The 26,031-nt window shown below is 32.9% G+C and overlaps 1 protein-coding gene across 4 annotated transcripts in view; it reads left to right on the top strand.

The window, feature by feature from the left end:
• FSTL5 (follistatin like 5) overlaps positions 1-26,031 on the top strand; it is a 558,399-nt gene that overhangs the window by 459,469 nt on the left and 72,899 nt on the right. For 2 of the 4 annotated variants that reach the window (XM_037058316.1, XM_037058315.1), the window contains exons 10-11: positions 1,509-1,643; positions 21,037-21,063. In XM_037058316.1, the coding sequence (XP_036914211.1) occupies positions 1,509-1,643; positions 21,037-21,063 (162 nt within the window). The remainder of the gene's footprint in view (positions 1-1,508; positions 1,644-21,036; positions 21,064-26,031) is intronic. The other 2 variants (XM_037058318.1, XM_037058317.1) reach the window with 1 other exon arrangement.

Genomic DNA, 26,031 nt, shown 5'->3' with positions numbered 1-26,031 from the left:
CTTTTAAAAATATTATCTATGGCTGCTTTCAAGCTTCTTTAACAGGGGTGAATAGTTGACACAGAGACTGTACCACCCACAAAGCCTAAAATATTTACTATCTGGCCTTTCACAGAAAAAACAAGAACAATAGAAAAGGAAAACATTACCAAGCTATGTTTTGGACAAGTGATTCCCAACAAAGAATGGGATAATGGAGGTGTGCAGTAAATGTTTATAAATTGAGAAAGGGGTTCAGCTGTCCATAACAATGGTGTCTCCTCAAATGCTCTCTACCTCTCTCTACCCCATTCAAATCCCTAGGATGAGCATTCAGGATCTTTTCCCAATGGTGTTCCACCTTATTTCTCCAAGAAGCCAAATGATTATTTTATCCCTTGTCATAAATAGCCACGTTCTCTTCTACTGCACGTGGTGTTTTTGTGACTGAGTAACATGGAACGTCCACATGCAAACACACACAAGGAGACACATTAGAAAGAAAGAAAAGAGAAAGGAAAGGAAAGGGAAAAAAGGGAGAAGAGAAGAGGGGAAAAGAGCATAAACTAATGAGCAGAACAAAAACTGAACTTTAGAGTCTGATAGCGCAGGAGTCCAGCCTTTCCCTTTGAGTTGGGTGACTTGCATAAAATCATTCTGAGTCTCAGATCCTTCGTTTAAAAATTAAATATTTATTTGAGATAAATTAGGAAATGGTATATGTGAAAGCATCTTATATATTGCCAATATATTAAATGGTTAATTGCACCTCGGCTTCCACACTGGGTAATGCAACTCATTATTCAGGGGTTAGCTTAAAATATGATTTCACGAGATTTAAAAGATGGGCTATCATTACCTTAACCCTTTGTTTACATATTAACTACATCAATTTCCATATTGCAATACTAGGTGTATTGGAAAAAATACACCTAGTATTTTTTTCCATAAATACTAGGTGTATTTATGGAAAAAACAAGATCTTGCAGACAAATCATATGTTATCACCTTCCTGTCCTTCTTACCTAATAATTCCAGATATATAGTATGGACTTAATAACAAATTTGATAAGTGGCAATCATATTATGCTTCCATGGTGTAGTTCAGTTAATTTCTTTATGAAAACCTTTGTATGTATGCTTCTGTAAGTTAACCATATTGCTATTATGTAAAACTTTCGTGAAAGCTTAAGGCAAAGTAGATTCCAAACATTAAAAATAAATATATAACTGCAGTTATAATTTTCAATGTGAAATACTCCCTATGTCATATAGGTGATAGAAAAATGAATATAAAATATAAAGTGTGGGCTTTGTTATTGAGTATTAGACTCTAATAAAATGACAGCACAGTTTATGAAACACTAGGATGACTTTGGAATATTTTGGCATGCCTCCAAAACATGGAGGTCAGAGGAAAAATAGTTCAATTAGGACGAGCTAAGAGAACTGTTTGGCTGTGTAATCGTAAAGCACTGTACCAAAACCGAAGTGGTAGTTTACGAGTCGCATCTGCCTTCTGTTTGCAGCAAATGGCAGTGAGGTTCATATAAGCAACGTGCGCTATGAAGACACCGGAGCATACACTTGTATTGCAAAGAACGAAGCAGGAGTGGATGAAGACATCTCTTCTCTTTTTGTGGAAGATTCTGCTAGGAAGACCCGTACGTACCACACACACACACACACACAGAATGCTTAACTTTACAATCAAGCTTTTTTCGAAAAGCCCAAGAACCAGAAAACTCTGTGAAATGAATAATCCATTAAAAATGTCCTATGTAGAAAAGATATGAACCTTGAAATATTAAAATTATATTTAAAAATTTAAAAGCAAGCTTGGAAAAATTTAAAATAACACTACAATTATTCTCTTTCTTTTGCAAGTGTACATGTTTCAGGTACTGTCTTTTCATTTGCTCATACGGGAATTTAAATGCCTTGTAAAATACCTCACCCAAAGACTTGGGGAATTTAAGGTCCTGAGATATAGCTAAGGCACATCCTATCAATTTATCAAATTCACATCTTTCTTTTTCTGTCAGCTGCATCACAGTTAGTGGTTCACTGGCTGTAAAGCCAGGTGACCCTACAGCAGACACGGTGGTTACTGTCACCATGAGACACTCACTGCCCTGGCACCAGCTCCGCTCCACAGGCTGCTCCTCATTTAGTGCTAAGCATCCTTTGTCATCATGCTACATGTCTTCTGGCTGGATCACAAAGTACTTAAAAATAACTTTTTTAAGTTAAAATATGACTTGGTGAGAGGGATATGGATTGTTGGGATGCTAAAGATGGATTTTTGGTTACAACTGAATTGCTCAGAACTCCAAGTACTATAATAGCATTTATCAAGTGAGCTCTCCGTAGGCAAGCCCACAGACACTTCTTCTGGTCCACACATATCACAGAATGGCTGTTTGGAAACTGGGTTTTGATGGACAGTGGACCCTTGAGTAACGTGGGGTTTAAGGACTCTGACCCTGGGCATATATGAAAACCTGCATATAACTTTTGAATCCTCTAAAATTTAACCACTAAGATAAACAATTTACATACTTTATATATGTATTATATTCTATATTCTTACAATGAAGAAAGCTACAGAAAAGAAAATGTTAGAAAGTCATAAGTAAGCAAAAATACATTGACAGTATTTTTTGCAAAAAGTTCACCTATAAGTTGACCCTGCAGTTCAAACCTGTGCTGTTTAAGGGTCAACTGTAATTGGAATGGCCTCTCCTTGCTCTGCTAATTTGTTACATCTGTTTACACCCAATCTGAATTTCTGCAGGGTTCTGGTGTTTTGAAAGCCCACCAGATTGGCCCATTTCTCCAAACCCAGTTTTTGAACAAGGCTAATGTGTTGTCCCAGGAAGCTTCTTATTTGTTTTTAAATCATTGAGCACACTTAGGTATAAGTGGGTCCAATGAGGAAGGAGGATCTTATCTTTTTGACTATCTAGTTATCTTTTTCTATATTTGATCTGCTTAGGTCATCATCATTACAAGCAAATAATTAGAAAGAAAATATTAGTGTAGAAAAAGAGGAAAGAAAACTGGATTTAATGACCTGCATAAATTCTACCGTATTTTTTACTATACTCTAGATATTTCTGCAATATACTAATTTGATATTCAGTTGCTGTTAAAAACTAATTTTAGGGTAACAAGTAATTGAAGACTTTAGTTTTGTTCTTTATGATATTGTTTGTGAGACATTTAATTTCAACTCTGCATTCTGATTTTCTTTTAATAGCAGTCATGTATTTTTCAACATATTTCCCTATTTACAACATTAAAAAACCTTGTCATAGCTCCCTTAATTAATCAATCATTCTAAACTAGCATGGAAACTTGAGGAAAGCTATAAAAGAATATTTAATATAATTTAGTCATATATTTAACCAAATGAACATGTTAGTTTAATTATAAACAGTTTCTGAAATTATGTTTTCACTTTGTATTACTATCACTTTAAACTCTTAGAGGTCAAAATAACACTTTAAATTAGTTTTGAGATTATATGTTAATAGTATTCTTTTAAAATCAGAATTAATATTTTTATAAGATATAGTGGTATAGGAATTACTACATTTATACAAAACTTCCAGTTATGAGAAACAGTACAAGTAAAATATTTGAAGATATTTTTCCTAAGTCTAGACATAAAATGTTTATGGGTATTGCTTCTGTATTTAAATTATGTGACATTTTCTAGCATAAGAGTAAAAACTAATGAATTAAATTTTATTAAATGTATTAANAAAAGAATATTTAATATAGTTTAGTCATATATTTAACCAAATGAACATGTTAGTTTAATTATAAACAGTTTCTGAAATTATGTTTTCACTTTGTTTTACTATCACTTTAAACTCTTAGAGGTCAAAATAACACTTTAAATTAGTTTTGAGATTATATGTTAATAGTATGCTTTTAAAATCAGAATTAATATTTTTATAAGATACAGTGGTATAGGAATTACTACATTTATACAAAACTTCCAGTTATCTTATGAGAAACAGTACAAGTAAAATATTTGAAGATATTTTTCCTAAGTCTAGACATAAAATGTTTATGGGTATTGCTTCTGTATTTAAATTATGTGACATTTTCTAGCATAAGAGTAAAAACTAATGAATTAAATTTTATTAAATGTATTAATTAGGTAAGAATACAACATATGCTCTACTCTCTTAATAACCTTTAAGTGCACAAAGCTGTACTGTTACCTATAGGCACTGAGTTACACAGCGGATCTCCCGAGCTTCTGCATTTTATCTAACTGTAACTCGATACTCACGGAGCAGTTCTCCGTTTCTCCCGTCCCCCCATCTCCTGACAACCACCACGCTAATTTTTATTTCTATGATGTTGACTCTTTGGGATACCTCATGTAGGTGCCGTTATACAGTATCTGTCCTTCTGTGACTGGCTTGTTTCAGTTAGCATGATGTCTGCCAGGTTCATTCTGTTGTCACAAATATGATTTGTGTCTTTCTAAGGCTGATAACATTCCGTTATATACATACACAACATTTTCTTTGTTCATTCGTTTTTTGATAGATATCTGAGTTGTTTCCATATTTTGGCTACTATAAATGTTGCTTCAAGGAACATGTGAATGCAAGTATCTCTTTGATCCTTAACTCAGTATTTTTAGATATGTACCTAGGAGTGGGATTGCTGGAACATGCAACAGTTTTATTTTTTAATTTTTTGAGGAACTTTCATAAAGTTGTCCGTAGTGGCTCCACCATTTTATGTGCCCACCAACAGAGTGCAAAGGTTCCAATTTCTTTTTTTTTTTAATATTTTATTTATTTATCTTTAGAGGGGAAGGGAAGGAGAGAGGGAGAGAAATATCAATGTATGGTTGCCTCTGCCGAGGACACACAATGTATTGTGTGTCCCCTGCCGGGAACTGGCCTGCAACCCAGGCATGTGCCCTGACTGGGAATTGAACAGCGATCCTCTGATTCGCAGGCCCGTGCTCAATCCACTGAGCTACACCAGCCAGGGCGGTTCCAATTTCTATGCAACCAGGCCATGACTCTTGTCTTTTGTTATTTTGATAATAACCATCCTAACATGTATGAGATGATATCTTATTGTAGTTTTGATTTCCATTCATGATGATTAGTGATGTAGAATGCCTTTTCACGTATTTTTTTGCCATTTGTATGTCTTCTTTGGAGAAATGTCCATTCAATTTTTGTCTAAGAGACACTTAAAAAGCAATCCCATTTACAATAGCATCAAACAAATAAAATATTTGGAAATAACCTTAACCTAAGAGGTAAAAGTCTTGTACACTGAAAAAATATATAATACATTGATGAAATAAATTGAAGACAACAAAAAGTAGAAAGACATTCTTTGTTTAGGGGTTAGAAGATTAATATTGTTAAAATGCTCATAATACCCAAAGCAATCTATGCTTCAATGCTCTTTCCATAAAAATCCCAATGGCACCTTTTTAGAGAAATAGAAGTTTAGTCATAAAATTCATATGGAACAACAAATATCCAAAGTGACCTTGAGAGAAATGAACAAAGCTAGAGGCAACACACTTCCTGATTTCAAAATAAATTACAATTCTTTAGCAATTAAAACAGAATGGTACTGACAGAAAGACAGACATATGGACCAATGGGAAAGAATAGAGAGCCCACAAATACAATCAAAATACATAGGCAACTGATCTTTGACAAGGGTACCAGAATACACATTGGAGAAAAGAGAATCTTTTCAAGAAATGGTGCCAGCAAACTTGAATATCCACGTCAATGCAAGAAATTAGGTCCCTGTCTTACACATACACAAAAAATAATATAACAAATGAATCTGAAAAACTCCTATAAGAAAACATGGGAAAAGCTTCATGAAATTACTCTTGACAATGAAATTAATAGATTTTATTTGTAACCCAGAACTCTCAAGCATTATGAATTTTTGTTTATATTCTACCTTTTTATAGACATGCAGACACTGTGTCTTTTACATAACAAATTCACCTGTCATTTAAATAAAAGCCTTTAATTTTTAAGTTTCTCCATACAAATTTGCCACACTGGCTATTAAGAACATATCACATATTTGGTTGTTGATCTGAAAGTGCCCATTTTTAGAAATTTATTCACACAACTAAAATGAGGGTAATACTAAAAATAATCCAACTGAGTAGAATACTAATAGCTACATAATAAAATAAACTGAAAATGTAAGCTTATCTATGTAATAGAAGACAGTTTCCCAGGTGTTTCTGAGTACTCAGTAAGGTGTCAGAGTTCTATATAGCAAAAACAAAGCCAAAGTCAGGTGGAGATCACATTAGGGAAAACGGTGGCCTTTGTACTTCAAACCTTAAGGATTGCTCTGGGTTCTCCTCTAGCAATTCTACAGGCAAAGACCAATATTAATTATACAAGGCACATATGTATTTTGATAGATATTTTTAAAAGCCAAAGAAAACATTCATGGACCTATCAATCATGACTTTACTTTTATTTGTACATATTGAAAATGTATTGACTTGTCCATATACACCAAGAATTATCTCAGAGGTCTTTGTCCATTGTAATTGCAATGGGATACAATGCATATCTGTAAAAGCAGGGTTGTGGAATAGAAGAGCATGAACTTTGGGGCAAAACCTGAGTTAGAATTATTTTTTTCCACCACATAATAGTCCTGTGGTTTGAGGCTGTTACAAAACCTTTCTGAGCCTTGCTTTTTTTATCCGTAATATGGGATAAATTTTAACTCACTAAGGGATTTCTGTACAGACATTATAAAGCGCTCTCCACAGTGTGAGACATAAAGGAGGCCTTCTTCTATTCAGGCTTATTTTATGTAAATAATTACTAGAAACATTGACAAACATAATTTTTAAAAAGCCTGGAATATCAGGTCATTGTTAGCAATCAAAGAATTTTGAACATGAATGATACATGTAGATAGAAACAGAGATGGGTGTATAGACATAAATGAAAAGATGGATGATAGAGATGGAGATAATAGACAGATATGAGGATATGAGCTCCTATGTTATTATATATCCAAATATAAAATATCATTATTTTTCTTCACATTTAAAAAATTGACTCAGCTGATTAGAATATATATAGCTATATATATATATAGCTATTAAGATATTTTTAATAAAGGATGAACTTTTTTTCAGGGCCATGTTTGTTAGAGTCAGAGCAAAACTATTTTGGTGAATTTACATTCATATTGTATTTTTTATTTTGAGGGGGAAGAAGAAAGAGGGAAGAGATTGAGAGAGAGAGAGAATCTACTTGTTGTTCCACTTATTCTTGCTTTCATCGGTTGCTTCTTGTATGTGTTGTGATGAGAGATTGAACTGGCAACCTTGGCATATTGGGGCAACACTCTAACTAATTGAACTACCCATCCAAGATTACATTCCTATTATATTTTTAAATTTTCTATGTAATGTGCTTTTCTTCTGTTTTATCTTCAAAAGATGAAGAGAAAGACATATTGAATTCCATGTAGATAGCAATAAAAATGGGGAAAGATTTACAACTTTCAGGCTAAATGACACAACACAGACTTATTTTGTTTACCTATAGCTTGGGAGTAATCATCCAGCTATTTTCTACTTAATAGAGCAATCTCGATNGTGAATTTACATTCATATTGTATTCTTTATTTTTGGGGGGGGAAGAAGAAAGAGGGAAGAGATTGAGAGAGAGAGAGAATCTACTTGTTGTTCCACTTATTCTTGCTTTCATTGGTTGCTTCTTGTATGTGTTGTGATGAGAGATTGAACTGGCAACCTTGTCATATTGGGGCAACACTCTAACTAATTGAACTACCCATCCAAGATTACATTCCTATTATATTTCTAAATTTTCTATGTAATGTGCTTTTCTTCTGTTTTATCTTCAAAAGATGAAGAGAAAGACATATTGAATTCCATGTAGATAGCAATAAAAATGGGGAAAGATTTACAACTTTCAGGCTAAATGACACAACACAAACTTATTTTGTTTACCTATAGCTTGGGAGTAATCATCCAGCTATTTTCTACTTAATAGAGCAATCTCGATAATATCAACTGCGTTTTTTCTTACACTACATTTCCCAGCAATAAGATGCTGTCGAATGAATGGTTCATGCAAAGCATCAGATGGCTAAGGAGTTTACGTTTTGCTTGTATTCTAATCTTTGAATTGGAAAACCTTGAGTTACGGTGCCCAGCTTTGTCAACAGACCTCACTGGATGTTTTCTCATGTGACAAATTGAAGTACAGAAAAGTGCTTCAAAATAATATATTCCTACAGTTACATTGGAGATAGGGTTTAATAACTAAGATTTAATGGAGTGATATACAGGGAGGATTGAAATGTAAGGAAGAGCAGAGATGGGCCATGGGGGACCGCGTGGTGCTTGTGACAGGGAGTAGGAGAAGATGATACGAGAAATGCAAGGTGTTTCAGATAGAGTAAATGTTATTTATTTGAAAACACCTTGCACAAAGCATAAGCCCTTGATACATTTCCATTCCCAAGGGAAGTCAATTGTCAGATGATAATAATTCATCTTCAAGATTAAGGTAAATGAAAAGTGGTGTGTATACAGGCTGCTATTGAAAGCTTTTAAGCTACTGGCTGCATTAAGCACAGGGCATGGATTATATCACACTTGCTAAGATTTCAGTAAGGAATATGATTAACCCAGTTTCTTGCTCATATTGGAATATAATGTCTAAATATATTATAATGGCATATACAACATTTTTTAAACCATTATCACAGGCAGTATTACATTTGGAAATACTGGGCTGTTGTGACAATCCTTACTCAAAGGATTAACTTCAATGAATTAATATTGTTTGACTGTTATGAAATAAAATTAATTGTAAGATTCTTTAAAAAAGTATTTAAATGGGTTAAATTCTACAAGATTACTAAGTGAACAAAGTTTATCATGCTCATATAAATTAATAATTATTATAAAATGCAATGTGTATAATTCACAATACACAATTTAGAAGTATGCTAAAATGTAGCCATTTGAACCTTAATATTTCAAAAGATATATAAATGCTAAAAAGAGTATTTGCCTATTTTACAAGTAGAGGAAAGGATGTTAAAATAGGTTACAACCTAACATGTCTACGTGTAAAGGCAGTTTGAATATGTTATCACCAACTATGGAAATAGAATATATTTTGGTAATGTAGGCAAAGTAATTAACCTCTGCAGTCTTTATTTACTTCTTGTTTTTAAAAATGGAGAAAATGCCTATTTTGAAAGAGCAATTATGTAGACTTAATGATATTATTTAAGTAGGACGTTAATGTTTACTGAGGCTAGAAAGACGGTGGAAATCAACGAGTAGGACCATCTGCAAAAAGCCGGAGGTGAAGACAAGCACAGCAGTCCGTTTATCAGAAATTTTTACACTCCGCCAATGTGAGATGCAATAATTAAGAATCAGAAAAGTCCATAGTTAAAGATAAGGTGTNTGTGATAATCCTTACTCAAAGGATTAACTTCAATGAATTAATATTGTTTGACTCTTATGAAATAAAATTAATTGTAAGATTAATGTTCATATAAGTTATTATTATAAAATGCAATGTGTATAATTCACAGTACACAATTTAGAAGTATGTTAAAATGTAGCCATTTGTACCTTAATATTTCAAAAGATATATAAATGCTAAAAAGAGTATTTGCCTATTTTACAAGTAGAGGAAAGGATGTTAAAATAGGTTACAACCTAACATTTCTACATGTAAAGGCAGTTTGAATATGTTATCACCAACTTTGGAAATAGAATATATTTTGGTAATGTAGGCAAAGTAATTAACCTCTGCAGTCTTTATTTACTTCTTGTTTTTAAAAATGGAGAAAATGCCTATTTTGAAAGAGCAATTATGTAGACTTAATGATATTATTTAAGTAGGACGTTAATGTTTACTGAGACTAGAAAGACGGTGGAAATCAACGAGTAGGACCATCTGCAAAAAGCCGGAGGTGAAGACAAGCACAGCAGTCCGTTTATCAGAAATTTTTACACTCCGCCAATGTGAGATGCAATAATTAAGAATCAGAAAAGTCCATAGTTAAAGATAAGGTGTGGACATGATAGTTGGGGTGAGATTTTCATCTGATAGTTATAAGTTAAGTACCAGAATAAAAAAGAACGAAATAAAAGTAAACACTTGAAGAAAAAAATGCAATAAATTAAATTAAGAATATGATTAATCTTTACTTCACATTCACTGAATATTATTCAATAGTGGAGTTATACTGAAAACATTTTAGAGTAAAGATTCACATTTCTTTTGAAAAGCAAAAAATATATATTTAATGGTTGTCCCAAACATTTACACATTAATAAGCTTATTATGAAATAAAATTAACTTGGGACAGTCAGATTCATGTCAAGGTTCACAATACAAGATAAGCATTTATTATTTTATGAGCTTTCATTATTTATGATAAATTCTAATACCCATGCTCTCAATTTGGCCAATGATATTTTCACATGCTGTGAAGGAACTTGTTCCATAAATCTTTTCATCTCTTGACCCAGAAAACGCTGAAATCATCTGCCTCGTGATTTCCATATCTGGAGGATATCTACTAAGTAACACCCTTTTCAAAGCCATTAAATAGATCTGTTTTTAAGACATTGCCATTCTTACACAATAGTAAAACTTGCTCTATGATCTGAATGTCATGGAATTTACTGGTTTATAATAATCGTAAGCAATCAGGCATTTCTATTGCATACCAAACGGAATAAGACTCAAAGCTTTTTTTTTTAAATTTTGATTTATTGCGTACATTTTGTCTGCAAGACATTATTTACCTTCAGGGGAATATTACTATCTCATCTCATATTACACAATGCCAATATTTCTGGTTTATTTAAAAATAAGTTTAGGTAAGTTATGATGACATTTTATTTATGTTACTTCAGACATGCAGACTAAGTAAGCTTATAGATTGACAGTGTTAAGTGTAATACTTTTATGAAACTTTTAAAAAAATCTAAATACGAACACCTTGTTGGTGGTTACAGGAGAGAGTGTTAGAAATTGCTTTAAGATTCCGTGCTTCCAGAGGTCTTAAACTTGATGAATATTTTGTAAAATAACTGTGTACTTAGACTTAAAGAATTTAGACTTTCTACCACTCCATGATTTTCTTACAGTCCTCTGACACAGGAATTGAGTCAGAAAATAATGCGTAAGAAGAGATGATAAAACTAACGTGTCTTTCAAATGCCTGCTCTGGAGGAGAGGGCTGTGAAGTGAGGCGCCTTCTTAGAACGTTGTGCTGTAAATTACGCCACACATTTCTGTCAGCTCTGTACTAAGAGCACAGATGACACATCTGTGTGTCCTATTGTGCTCCATTCACCCAGATTTCTGAATTCTAATGTAGCTGATAGTGAAATAACTATTCCAGAGTGAGTCAGACACTTTGATGATTTCTCTGCCTCCTTATTTGCTTTATTTTCCAACTTTATGCACATTCCATATTTGTGTTACATATAAACTGTAACATTACATGTGAAATATTGTTAAACATGGAATCTATTAAAAAACTTTTCTATTTCATACAGTAAAATTGTGTGCCAATTTTAATATAGTTCCCCCATTTTAATACATATCTTTATATTAAATCCTGGTGTATATAATAATACAATCTTAGAAATACTTTGGCAATAGGGAGATTTTAATAATAAATAAACTATAACTGAATAAAATATTTCTCTTTTATCTCAAACATGTCGTAGTCAAAAGTTAGAATGTGTTTTTAATTCAGTTTAGATTCAAAAGACTGAGATTATACTATAGACTAAAGGAAAAATGTGTTACTTTCTAATTTCACTATGATAATATTTAAGTAAAGACTATGTGTATGTAAGAATTAAATGCTTATCAGTCATGATTAATCATGACATGAGCCTCACTATTCCAAGTATATTTTATAATAAGCTTACTAATCTTATTATATGAAATGTCTGAGAGAAATGTTATATAATTTTGGGGCTTTCTAAAGAAATAGGAATTGTTCACTGTGATTTAAAAATTTTTAGTATAATCTTTCTATTGAGTAATATTCAGTGAATTAAAAATAAATATTAACATTATTTTTATTGATTTATTTTATTTTTTGTCAAGTAATTATACTAATGTTAATATTAGAATGTAATTTTAAGGGTGTGTTCAAAGGCAGAATAAACATCAGAGAAACAGTATGATAACATTAAAATTATGTTTTAGTCATACATCTTTACCGTCAACATATTTTCAATGCAAAAAAACTGGTAAGAACTCAGTATCATGGCTAGATGAATAGATACATGATAGACAGATGTAAGGGAAATAGCAATAATAATTTTTAAAACTAGCTCATAGATTCATTAAGACTTTCAGTAATTAGGAAAATGAAGTGCCAGTACATATTGTGAAATGATGCTAACCTTCATTAGCATTCAGTGTGAGGTCGTCATTAGTTATCACTGGAGTGCACCTTTAACCACAGAGAAATGCCATTCATATCTGACAGAATGCTAACAGTTAAAAAGCTGCATGATACTAAGACTTGATAATCTTTGGAAAAATGGGAAACCGTACGTTGCTAGTAGAAATATCAGTTCTCCGCCCTTTGGAAAATACTTGCTATCATCCATAAGAGTTGATTTTGCGTATGCTATAGAAGCCAGAATCACCGGTAGTAGAGAAACTGACTTACCATACAATCAGAAATGATTTAGGAAGAATTTGCCATGTACCTAATACTGTGCCATAATTTATCATTAGTTTTTAATTTGACTTTTAATTACTTCCATTTTTTCATGGCAACCTAATTTAATTTAAATACTTTTTTACAATGGTTGTAATTTGATTTATGGAATTTAAATGTGGGTGACTTTAGCTAACCCCCCACCCCCAAGTGCCTGGATACCATTTCACTATCATTCCAAATTTACCTATTTGTTTTCTGTCTATTAGAAAAAGGACTTTACCACATTTATAAAGTGAATGAGAGTTTTCATGTAATGAGAGCAGAAAATCTACAGGGGACACTAGTTTTGTATATTTGTGCTTTCACCTATTAAGTATTTACTGAGGGAAGAACAAACACAAACCTTGTTGCTAGCATATGGGTAGCACCAAATCAGACAATTAAGCTCTTTCAGAAAGGCTGTGGTCTAGTTTAGGAAGGACAACCTTAACACATGGTAGAATACAATAATTGCTATAATAGACATACAAGCCAAGTGTGATAAGATTGTAGACATGAATCAAATTCCAACTGAGTTGCACAGTCTGTATTGAGGTGATGACATTTGAGATGATAGTTAGTAGATGTATTCATACTTCCACAGCTAGAGACCTGAAGGTATTTTAACCCGGGGTAAGACTCATGGAGCCCATGGTGGATGTCATTAACTTTGTATAATATGTAATCATTGAAATTATTGTCTTGGAATTTGTCACACATTGGTAAGAATGAATTGTTAAATAGATCCAAATTAAGGGAGGCCTTGAACTGCATAAATAGAAAAAGTCAAATTAGGAGTATTATACATGCTGTGTTTCTGCAAAGGTAAAATTTCTACATATTCATTATTTAGTGTTTATTCTAGAGATATCACAATAAGCATTTTTGGCTGAATTTTATTGTTAACATATAGAAGACATTTGTGTTTTAATTTTTTTTCATTGCCTGGATAGGATTTTTTTCATTACCAGTTTGAACGCCCAACAGTTTTGAACTTTTACCACTTAATCTTAGAATGGACCACAGATTGTGGAAAATCATTACAGAATGCTTCTCTAACGCTATTAGTGTGAGCATTCGATGTGGTATTTTATTATCTTCCTTTACCCAGCTTTTGAAGAGTTATTTGGCATACTGGCAGTTCCCCAAAAATATCATTACTTGGTTCATCAGATTATTGGAACTTCTGGGAAGCCAACTGTGTCTTTAGTCTACAGCAACAGATATAATGATAGATACAAAACAATCTACTGTCAGCTTCCTGTTTTTGTGGCCTCCCGAGCAACCCTCACCTCATGCAGTATTCACAGTTGGGACAGTGCTGGCCGAAGAGAGAATCTGGACCGCAGAGCCTAGTCTAAAAACATTCTGTGTGATACTTAGGCGCGTGCACTGCTCAGCAATTTGTTTTTAGAACATTATTTTACTCCAGGTTATTTGCCTAACCACTTATATTTTTAACACATGCTTGTTTTATTTTGCTCTTTTAGATTAAGTGAAAATAGAAGTTAACTCAATTAGAGACATTTGTAGAAATGCAATTTTAATGGATCTAATGCTCTAAAACACTTGGCACAATGTCTAGCACATAATGAGGGCTGACTGACCGTTTCTTCTGATTGCCATGATTATTATTTTGGGTCAATGATTATTAGCTTTAATGGTTTAAAATATGTTGAACAATGGATAAAATAATGCAAACAGGTAAAAATGAGTAGTGGTAGTATCATATGCTAAATATGGGACTAGTCAAGAATTACAAACTGGATGTTTTGTATTCATATTTAACAGCAAGCTATTTTAAGGTTCAGGTAGTTTATTTTTCAAGCGTGAGCGATAATTAAGGGTTACATGTGTATGGAGTCTCGGTGATATCAGAGTGGTTCAGCCGGAAATGCCCCCATCGTTCCGTGCCAGCGCGCATCTCACCACGACTGTGGTTGGCTGCACTCCTGCTACTTGGCCGAGTTTCTCCGCTCTCCCTGTCACTTCTCTGCCGAGCATCTTTGACCCTATTCACTTTTTCTCTGTGCCAGTAATTACAGCTGCTAGAATATCACCGATGTCTGCTTTTTGCTCTGCTCTTTATTCAGTGTTGACAATGGGGAAACTAAGAGCAGCTGGCATTTTTCTCTCTTACTAATCCAGAATCTGAATTGTGTGCGAATTGGGACAGGGAAGGAGAGAGAGGACAGATAAGACTGGAGGAAATCAGAGCAGTGCATTCCTTCTTGATGTACCAGCAATTGTTTCTCTACTGTAGTAATTCGAAGTAGTGATTCACCTCCCAGTTGTAGTAATACTATTTCAAATAAACAAGACAATCTGTATTAAAATAGTACTTCCAGCCCTGACTGGTGTCACTCAGTGGATTGAGCGGGGGCCTGCAAACCAAAGGATCGAGGTTCAATTCCCAGTCAGGGCATATGCCTGGGTTGCAGGCCAGTTCCCAGCAGGGGACTCACAAGAGGCAACCATACATTGATATTTCTCTCCCTCTCTCCTTCCCTTCCCCTCTAAAGATAAATAAATAAAATCTTTAAAAGAAGAATTTAAAAAACAAAAATGCTATTAAATTAATAATAATAATAATAATAATAATAATAATAATAAGTAGTCCAGTAACTCCAGATTCTTAATTTTAATTGGTAGTGGGGGGCACCTTTTTCTTTTCCTTGCCCAGTCTTAGATATTGATGCCACCTCTTCCTGCTTTAACTTTCTTTTTTAACATGCTGAGAAAGAATGTGGTTCCCAAACTCCCAGGCATTTAAAAGCAGAACTCACACTGTCTCAACAGAGGAAGCTTTAGTCCCCTGGAAAGTGAGAGATTTAAAAACAGGTAGTATTGTGAGCAGGAGTTTTAAAAGAGCGAGGTAAGAAACATGTCAGTTACTAAAGGAAAAAAATAACCTGTGGATGACTGGAGACGTATTTCTGATTTCATTATATTTTCCTTTCTCTTTAAATATAACATTGAACTGATTCTTAATGTATGATATTCAAAACACCATGACTTTCCTTGGTTCCTCTGAAAAATATTTGGGAAAAAGGTAGGTAAATTCCAATAACTAGAAACATATGGATCAAGATTTTCGGAAAATGCAGACTAGTAAGTGAATATCATGAAGAGTTGACAACAAAACATCTACAGTTTACGATGTCATTTTAAGCAGCACCTGCCATTCCCTCTCTTCCAATGCAAGGGAAACAGAGAGACTAATGTTTGTGGGGTTTTTTGAGTAAGTACTACTTTCATAATTAAGAGAGAAGGAAAAATATTCCAGGAAAAATACAGTAAGAGATACTTCAGGCTAAATTTGAGTTAGTCAGTGCAAAATAATCCTATTCCTATGACTCACAGAACAAATCAGACATACAGTGTTCACTTAATCCATCTTCTTGGGACCATCAGGACACTTTCTAATTTAAGATTGCCAGTTCTTTCATGCTTAAGCTGAAATTCTTTCATGAAAATTGTGTTTAGTTTGACATCAAAACTGTTACTGCATAATAGAGAAATCTGGCCTCTCTATCATGACACTGTACTGGAGCTAAAATACAAAGGACTTTGGGGAAGAAAATCTCAGTCATCTTTTTAATCCACTTACAGGTGACCTTACTGATAATAGCATGGGCATTTGACAGACTGGGAATCTGTTTTTTACAGTTTTGCCAAGGCTAGTGCTTACTGTTTCTAAACGCGAATCAAAAGCAATATGGAATTTATTTTAATCAACATATTCTGAGCATGTGAAGCATTATGAGAGACATATTAGAATTCACTGTAGAACTTGTCATTGGCCTGCTGAGGATTCCAGTATTTGATGAAGAATGTCTGAAGGGACATATTGAGTGTTTGTTCTTCAACACTGTGGGCACAAACATATTGCTTTTCTCTGTTAAAAAGAGTAAATAGACCATATGGTTGCTGCATGCTGCTTCAATTTGAGTCAAATACAAAGTTCTTAACTTCAAAGATGCGTCTCTCTGTTTGGCAAAAAGTGCTTTTCTTTTAAAAAATGTGTGTGTACATATGCGTATGTATACATGTGTGTGTGTGTGTGTGTGTGTATTTCTACCAGGCCCTGTTTTAAGCAGTTTAAAAAATGTAACTCATTGAATGCTCATAAAATGCTCATACAACCTGATTTGTCTGTTTAGTTCATGCAGTTTCTTTAGAAATATGTTCTAAGAAGTTAACCTCTGTTAACTTGGAGTCAAATTGTTTTAGAGACATTTTATCATTTCCTGCATGAATATTTCTTCAGACAGTGTACAGTCCAATATTTTCTTTTTCTCTTGCGACTGCTAAAAATGTCAAACACTAAGTTCACAACCCACTACAGTGATTATTCTGTTAAGGCATCTCATGCCTTTCTTTGTCCTGCTATTATTCTGCTTTGAAATTTATTTGAAGATAAGCAAACTTAACTAAAGTATAAACCATGTATTTACCCAGAATTCCATAAATGTCAGATATTTAATGCATTTAAGGTCTGTAATTATAATTTTTAATTTACCCCACAAGATATTTATCTGTCTTTGTTTATTTCGGTGATATTGTTGTAAAGTAATCAATTTCCTTCAAAGATTACATGTTTTATACTATATTTAAATATAATATTTATGTTGCATTGTATGTAATATAAATACATCAAATGCATTTTAAAATATATTAAATATATTTAAATATATATTAAATAGTGAGAAGTTCAGAACGTGAGAGGAGTAATAAAAACTTATTAAGAGTGATAGTCTTTCATAAAAATCACATAGCCAGATCTACTGAGAAATTCATTATGTGCCACGTGCTACTTAAACTATGCTATAATCGTTTTATGTTTTAATTCTTTAATTTACCCTGTGGTATTTTTTTGAGATATGGAGATTAAAACAAAATAAGTAGTAACTTTGCTTGTCGTCTACATTCAATGGTAAGATTTATGAACAAATTAGAAGACTATGTTTTCCCTACATAGCCAATTAACAACAATTGTTTAATAATGTCCTGTTTATTGTTTATGACATAAAAACTAAAATCAATCCTTTATGTGAAGCATTAACAAAATCAAATAGCTTCACAACAGTGGTGGGTTTAGGATTTTTATATTACAACAAACCGAAGTGTTGGCAGTCTAGCTAGGAGTATGTTAAGTAGAAAAGTTTTCTTAAAGCTGTGTTTGCTTAGCAGTCTGTTGACACTAACATGTTGTGCTGTCCGAGATGGTCTTAATGATTGGCTCTTCTGCTTTCTGAACCCCTGAAGTATCTTCCCATATTGAACTAGATCAGGTATCTATCACGCAGAAAGGGTGAAGGTGGAAGTACATGAGTTCTGAAGCCGGATCATAAAGGGCACTGTGGCTTCTGCCTTGCTCTCTTGGATCACTTCTTGTGAGGGAAGCCAACTGCCAGTTATGTGAGACATTTAAACAGGTTGGGGAGAGTCCCGTGAGTAAGAACTGAGGCTTCCTGCCAAGGACCCACACGGAATTGCCAGCATGCCAGTGAGCCACCTTGGTCGTGGGCCTGGCAGTCCCCACCAGGCCTTGAGATGTCTCAAGCCTCATGCAATATCCCAACTCAGAACCTTCCTAGCCTCACAGCCCCACAAAGACCACAGATGTTTTCTGTTGTTTTAAGCCACTAAGTCTGAGATAATGTTCTATACATCAGGTAAAAACAACTGCCGATAATAGGCTCCCTGGGGTTGGCATTGGAGCAAACGAAGCATACAAGTTTTGTTTGGTGCGGTGGCTTTAATCTTTCGACATGGCAACGGTTCTTATCATGTGTTGGTTTCCATTGGACTTCCTTGGTTACTGAGAATGCACTCTATGTGGTTAAGTACAGGTCATTTCAAAACTGATGTGAATGTGAACCTGGCAACAGGGAGCAGCCAGTGATATACCCACGTTCAGAACCCAGAGCCTCACAGTACGTAGTCGGACAGCTGCTGACTCTCGCCTCCCCTGTGGGTTGTGTATGTCTTCCTGCCTCCCACGTCTCTTTCAGTCCTTCTGTGCGTTGTTACAAGTTAGCACAGTCCTGGCTCCTCTCTGTGATGCCTTTAGCTCTGCAAATTCTGGTTCTCTGTACTTTTTGTTTTTTTAACATGATTTCTTTATTCAAGTTACCCCCCAAAGTATCTGATTATCCTGTCGTATCATGTTGTAGAAATTAAACCATAGATTCCTGGCAGTATCTCGGTTGTATGCCCTAGTGCAAGCTAGGAACTATATTAGATGCTAGATCTGTGTGGTCACAGGGAACAATTGTCTTCAATTAATGCCAAAAGAATGAGTTTCCCTTAAAGTGGTTTTAAATTTGACATATGGCAGGCAATGTATTTGACATATATTATATAGTTTTCAATCTTAAAAACAGTGTGTTTTAAATGTCTCACTTCATTCACCATATGTGCATTCCAAGAAATTTCAACTACCATAACACTAACCATATATGGTGTTCTTTCAAATATATTAAATTGTACCAACATTTTAAAATGTTATATTTTTCATTTACTTCTTAAGTTGTTAACTCCTCAAATCCAAAAGAAAAGCCATCAATAGGCCATATAGCAGAAATGTTATCCTTAGCTAAATATAGCATATAAAAAATGTTATGTGCTGCTGAAAACCTTACACATTCAGAAAAAGACAAGGACAAGCGAAATTACTCAGCTGAAAAGCACTTTACCCATAAGCAGCCAAGGAAAAGAGCTGTTCAGTACTCTAGCAGGCTGCTGTGCAGTTAACTTCCTTACCGCTGTTGCTTGTATAACATTCAACTCCCCGAATGTATTTCCACATAGAGATAGCATATCTAACATTTAATGAGACCCATCACCTTGAATATAATTGCAAGTTCATACTATATCAAATAAAACAGTTTACTAAAAAGACTCTAATTAAGATTCTGTTACTAGTTTCCATGCACCTGTGTCCATTGAACCACCTTTTCATTATAAGGCGTATGTTATCTTCAGAAAGAACTTTACTTTTCAGTTATCAGGGGTATGTGCTGCGTTACTGGGAGTCAGTAACTTACAGGTCTTTATTGTCTAATTATAAATAAAGGATTTCAGAACAGAAGAAGAGAAAATTTAGTTATGGTATATTAAGGAATGCAAAGGAGGTTTAAAAGGATTCTGTATGTAGAAAACAAAAAAAGCTAGTTAGCTCAAATTCTGTACCAGCTAGCTATAGACAAAAAAAAAACTAAGCTTGTTTAAAAGAAAACTAGGGAGAAATTAGATAAGGAATTCTGCCAAGATTATTACTGTCTGATTTAACATATGAGTAAAGATGAAGAAATTAAAAATGACGTGGTGTTGGAAATGTGAATTTGGTATGGCACTAGCATATCATGGAAGACCTAAGTGCATACTAAAGACTTTGAATTAATACAGTCATACATGCATTCCTACATGCATTATGTGCTTTTCAACCTACGAATGTCATTATCAAGCCTTCATTTAGTATAAGTAGCTGTTTATATTGTATGAAGGATAAGTTGATATAACAAACAAAGTTGTTTCCATATGTAATAGCTGTTAAAATGTTCAAAGACATTTCTTTGAGAATATTTCTATTAGTATTCTCTATTTCGATTTTACTATTTTAATCTCTACTGATTTAGTCCCTATACAATATTTAATAAACTGATTTTCTAGCAACAAATCAATATACACTGTTATTTTGCATTGAAATAAGCAAGATATATCTATGTATTGAATTCTGCCTTATTTGAAAGGTGAAAACATGTACTACTTAACACTTTCCTGTTTTTACAGGAAACCTTGCTCAAGAATACTGCATATTATGCAGGAATATTATATATTGTGATATTGAGAATTTTAAAAAATATAGCTTTTTTGATTAGTGGCTTTTAACTATATCATCAAATAAATAGTTTAACTACCAATGCTTGTTTTTAATCTATATTTTATTAATCTATATTTCTCTATATTCAACTTAAAAATCTTACTCTTTTCAATGATGCATAAAATATTCTTTGTTTATTAACAAAACCTTTATGCTAAAGAAGAATAGCCTATTTTAAGAAATAGATAGAACATTATTGACTAGTCCCAACATTTTATCGTTTTGTTAAACTACTTGTTAAATTCACTTCAGTACTTTTACATACATGTTCTACCTCAGAGACCTTGACTTCTTTAATAGTTATTTATATCACTGTGCAACTGAACGTCTCTTTACTCATTTTTCCTTCTTTTCTTTTTCTTTTTAACATGCTGCAGTAGCTAACATATTATGGAGAGAAGAAGGTACTAAATTCTATTACCTTTTATATTGTTGTGAATATTTTGTTTAAATTGTAGTGGATTTTTTTACTATCATTTATTTTATTTTATGTTTAGGCTGTCACAGTTGTTCCCACTTTTTCTCCTTTTCCTCACCTCCGCCCGACCCACCCTTTCCCTTCCCCCAGTCCGTTCCACCCCATTGCCCCTGTCCATGGGTTGTACACAAATGATTTTTTGGTTAATCCCTTTACTAACTTTCATCCCAGCCACCCCCTTCCATTTTCATTTTGATTTAATAATTTTACTTGAGTATATTTTAACTTTATTGTGTAAAACCTCTACCATTAAAAATATTAATATTGCTCATCAGCTTGAATCATAATTGATAATTGACATACGGTCAGGAATTAAATTGCATTATATGAAATGTTTTCAAGAGTATAAAATTGAGCCAAAAATAAAAGCAACCTTAGTTAAGCATAATTTACATGATAAGCCCTCATTAGAGTAAGAAAAAAATTATAAAATCTATTGCCTTATCTAGGGAATATAATAAATTATTTAAGAAAATGAGTTATATACTTGAAGGATCTCAATTCAAATCCAGTCTCTACCACTAGGTCCTTTTTATGTTATTACTGTCTTATCTCAAAAATAAAGGCATTTTTAGTACTCATAGGGTTGTTATCATTTCCTTAAGTATAGTCCACATTCAGTAAATGATCTATAAATGACCATTACTTATAGATCTAAGTAAAGATCTATAAATGACAGTAATCTACTGTCATTTATAATTGTTGCTATTATTATTAATTTTTATTTAGCCACAAAAGCTTAAAAGAAAGCTACTTAAAGCACAAGCTACTCAAATAGCCCATCAATTGTTTTTTAATTACATTCTTAGGGGGAAAAATATATATATCCTCATATACTCCAAGTATATAATAATTCAAATTATTGTTTCACAATCCATCCTAGGCAAACTTTTTCTTCCTCAATGATAGCTTCTTATGTGAACTGGAATCACTGCTACCTGTGAGGGCCGTGTCTCCTAAGTAATTTTGGAATTTTGTTCCAAGTTTCAAGTAATTTTGGAATTTTGCCACTTAATTTTTGTCCCCTCTACCTACCCTGCCTTTTTTCCCTTAGGATTTCTTTCTCATAAATCATTTGTATAAGCTCCTTTAACAGCTGATTTATTAAGGAGGTTCTGGTGTAACTATACCCTCTCAATTTATTCCACTTGGAGATCTCCTATTTGAGTGTGCAAATTCAATCATTATTGACACTATCACGGACAAATCTGTCAGACCGCATTCCTTTGTACTACCTTCACTATTGAGATGACACGTATTTCTCTGAGCATTTAAAAAATTGATTTCATTGTATCATTGTAATGGAAGAAATATAACTGAAGGAATCAGAAATCAGGTACCACAGATCTGGCTTTTCTGGTTAATTGGATGAATTATTTTACATCGCTGAGCATGATTTATCTACCGTAATACTTGAAATAAACTTAAAATTCCCCTAGTGAATCTATGATATATAAATTCTAAAGTGTGTGAATCATTTGTTCCTTATAAATTGATTTTGTTTATAGTATTTATTAATATGATTATATTATTAAATAATAATATAATATTATTCAGGCTACCCTCAAAGTATTAGAACTCTCCATATTACTTAAGATTATATTAAGATTTATTGTTTGAATCCATTTATATCTATTAAAAAATTATTCTTATAGCTTGGGGACAATAGATATCTATTTGAAAATATGTGTACACACATACATTGATGTATAAATATCATACATATACATGCATACACATTGGCATATATGCAATTATATATATGATTCCAACTAATAGTAATTATTTAGCTAACAAATGCTACATTATTTCTTTTGTTAGATTAATAAGAAAATGGGAACTTAATTGTTCAGATTTGCATTTTTTAAAAAATATGAATCTGAATACCTTTGGAAGTTCAGGAAATTGTATGCTGACTCAAAAGGACTGATTTGAAATAATGTCATGTATATATAATATAGATAGATAGATAGATAGATAGAATCTAATTTCTGAATTAACACTGCCTAATAAAGAATTTGACACAATCACTCTAAAATCTTTCTGGTATAAATTAAAGAGTAAGGGTTATTGTAGATTAATGTAATACAAAGATCATATTGAGGTGCATTGGTATGATGTTACTCTGTGTGTGAAAAGTTTTTAGCTCCAAAGGCATACATCCAAAGACGTGAGAGCATTCATGAATCAAAAACCTACCCCTGCTGAGTTATTCAAGATGAGAAATGCACTGTATACAACCTTTTCTTGCCTACATTTTTCTTTAGCTAAGAAAACATTTCTTCTAGATATTTTTTTAAAAAGGTAAGTTTAGTATTATTTGAAAATAAAAAGAATAATATGAACTAGTAACTAACTTTATTTAACACTAAAACTTATTGATTTATCTTTGGTTACTAAATCACTGCATTGTAGAATTATAATTTGCTATTGATCGTACCTTAAATGCTACAGTAATATAATATTAAGTCAGAGGAAGACAATTATCACCACAATCTCTCCTTTGTCATTGACTAAAATATTCATCAAATAATTAGAAATTAACCAAATTTTATTGTTGATATAAATACATAAAATATATAATGTTTTGCTATATATAATAAATAGTATAATTGTATTCTGATACACTATCATTATTGAGCAGCTCTCCTAAAAGTATTTAGACAATAATGTAAATTGCAGCTATTTTTTTTTCAGTCTGTTTCATGTACTTAAAGGCACATTATTGATTAGAAATTCCTCTGGAAAATAATTCTTTCTTATGAGACTGCAGGTGATTCTTGCTTATGTCTTCTTTCTGTATAGAAAAAAAAATCAAAGCAAAGAGAAAGCTCACAAGGAACAAACAAATCATGGATTGCATTCTAGAGCCACTATACTCTATTAGATTAACAATCGACCTGGAAAAGATAAAGTACGTGTGTCTGACTTCACCAGGGGATAAGATCAAGAAAAAGGCCAGCCTGCACATATTCTCAATCTTTACTGTGACTAGAGCAGTGAAGGTTTCATCGATTTCAAGAAGTTTCCCAATACATTACAATACAGAGTATTAATGAGGAGAAGATTATAATTGATACCTACGTGGTTGTCAAGCTCTTTGGGTCTCAGGATCCCATTACATTTTCCAATAGTATTGAGAACACAAAAGCTTTTGTTTATTTGGGTTATTGTTATTTACTTATACTTACCATATTAAAAATTACAACAGAAAAAATTTAAATGGGTATTTATTTATTTATGAAAAGTAAACCAAAAAACCCAATTACGTGTAGCCATATATAACACATTATTTTAAAGCTATATTTCCAGGAAACAGTGAGGGGACTCATTTTGTTTTACATTTTTCAAATTTTCTAAGTGTCTGACTGAATAAGAAATGCTGGATTATCTGCTTCTGCATTGAATTGTTGTGACTTCACCCAACATCATGTGTCATGTACCCTGTCGAAACAGAATTCTCCTGCGAGAATCTAATTTGTAAGACCGAGAGAAAAAAAACACAAATGATATCTTAGTATTATTATAAAAACAGCTTTGGCTTTGTACGTCTACTGAAAGGATCAACTTTGAGAACTGCTCTACTTGAAAATCGAGTTGAACTTTTAGCAGTTCGTGGACTCATAGAATTTGGTATCATAAAAAAACTGAAACTTAGTATTATATCTCACAATATGGATTTAGGAGAACATGAGACAGAAATCATGTTCTGTTTTCTTGTATACATTTTAGCAATTGTTTTTCCCCCTACTCATGTTTCAAGGAAGAGATAATGGCAGTTATAAAAATACTGACAGTTATTCATTCTAATAAATATTTTAATTTATCCATCTCATTTAATTCTTACAACAGCTGTGTAATATAAGCATAGTGATTATCTCCAAAATTAAGATGGGAAAACTTTTTGACACACACTGAATAACCTTACCCCGGTGTACCAGTCAGTGCTGTAGCCATGATGTGCCCCAGAGCTGTCTGAAGCCAGGGAATGGAGTTGATCTCTCTTGGTTACACTCCTCCATCCCCTTTCAAAAAAGGTTAGGAGATAGGAACTTAATAGTTTCAATGAATATATGCAAATATACAAATAAAGCTAATGCATGCACTAATGCCTTCTATTACCAACATCTTCATCATCAGGTAATTTATATTGTTTTGTGCCTACTATATTCATAATAAATGTGTATATGTACAATATTAGAGCAGTGAATTTAAAAAGAAACACATCTACACCATATATTAATATCATAAATTCTTCTTCTAAAACTTAAATAAAATAGTTGATAAAAAATATATCTAGTAGGAAAATAATAGCAAAATACTCACATATCTCTTGTGGGTGGGGAGGGAGAAACTCAAGGTTGACTCTAAAAGGTGTAAGTTACTTTTTATTTCACAGCAATGAGATTGAGGCATTATTGTTCACTTTATAATTATTATTTTAAGTATGATATTAATGCATGGCATTACTATTTCATAAACACTAAGAAGTTACATTCCTGCTGGAAACAATAAAATGTAAAAACAAACTAAACCTTACATAATGATGCCGGTATTTCTTTAATAACTTTTTACTTAAAATGTGGTTGATGCTTTGTAAAAATGCTGATGCATAATTCACATTTTAAAAAGCAAGGGGATGGTCTCTCTCACATAGAAAAGGGGTGATTTGAATAGATTAAGTGGTTTATAGAGGAAAATGCAGCTCTGAAATTTTACTGTTGCTTAATTCAGTGGAGTCCCACTGACCATACCGTGCACGGAATGTGGAGAAGTAACATAATAGGAAAGGGCAGGAAATTTTGCAAGAAAGTTTACAAACAATCTGGATTTAGAGCAGTGTCAGGTTCAAACATTTCTCATTCTGTTAGTGGAGGATAATTTTGCAGCAGCT

This window comes from Sturnira hondurensis, unplaced genomic scaffold (genome assembly GCF_014824575.4).
Source record: "Sturnira hondurensis isolate 20B ecotype Veracruz unplaced genomic scaffold, ASM1482457v3 Scaffold0010128, whole genome shotgun sequence".
NCBI lineage: Eukaryota > Metazoa > Chordata > Mammalia > Chiroptera > Phyllostomidae > Sturnira > Sturnira hondurensis.
Note: the sequence above shows the minus strand (reverse complement) of the source record. Positions and strands in the feature narration are given on the sequence as shown.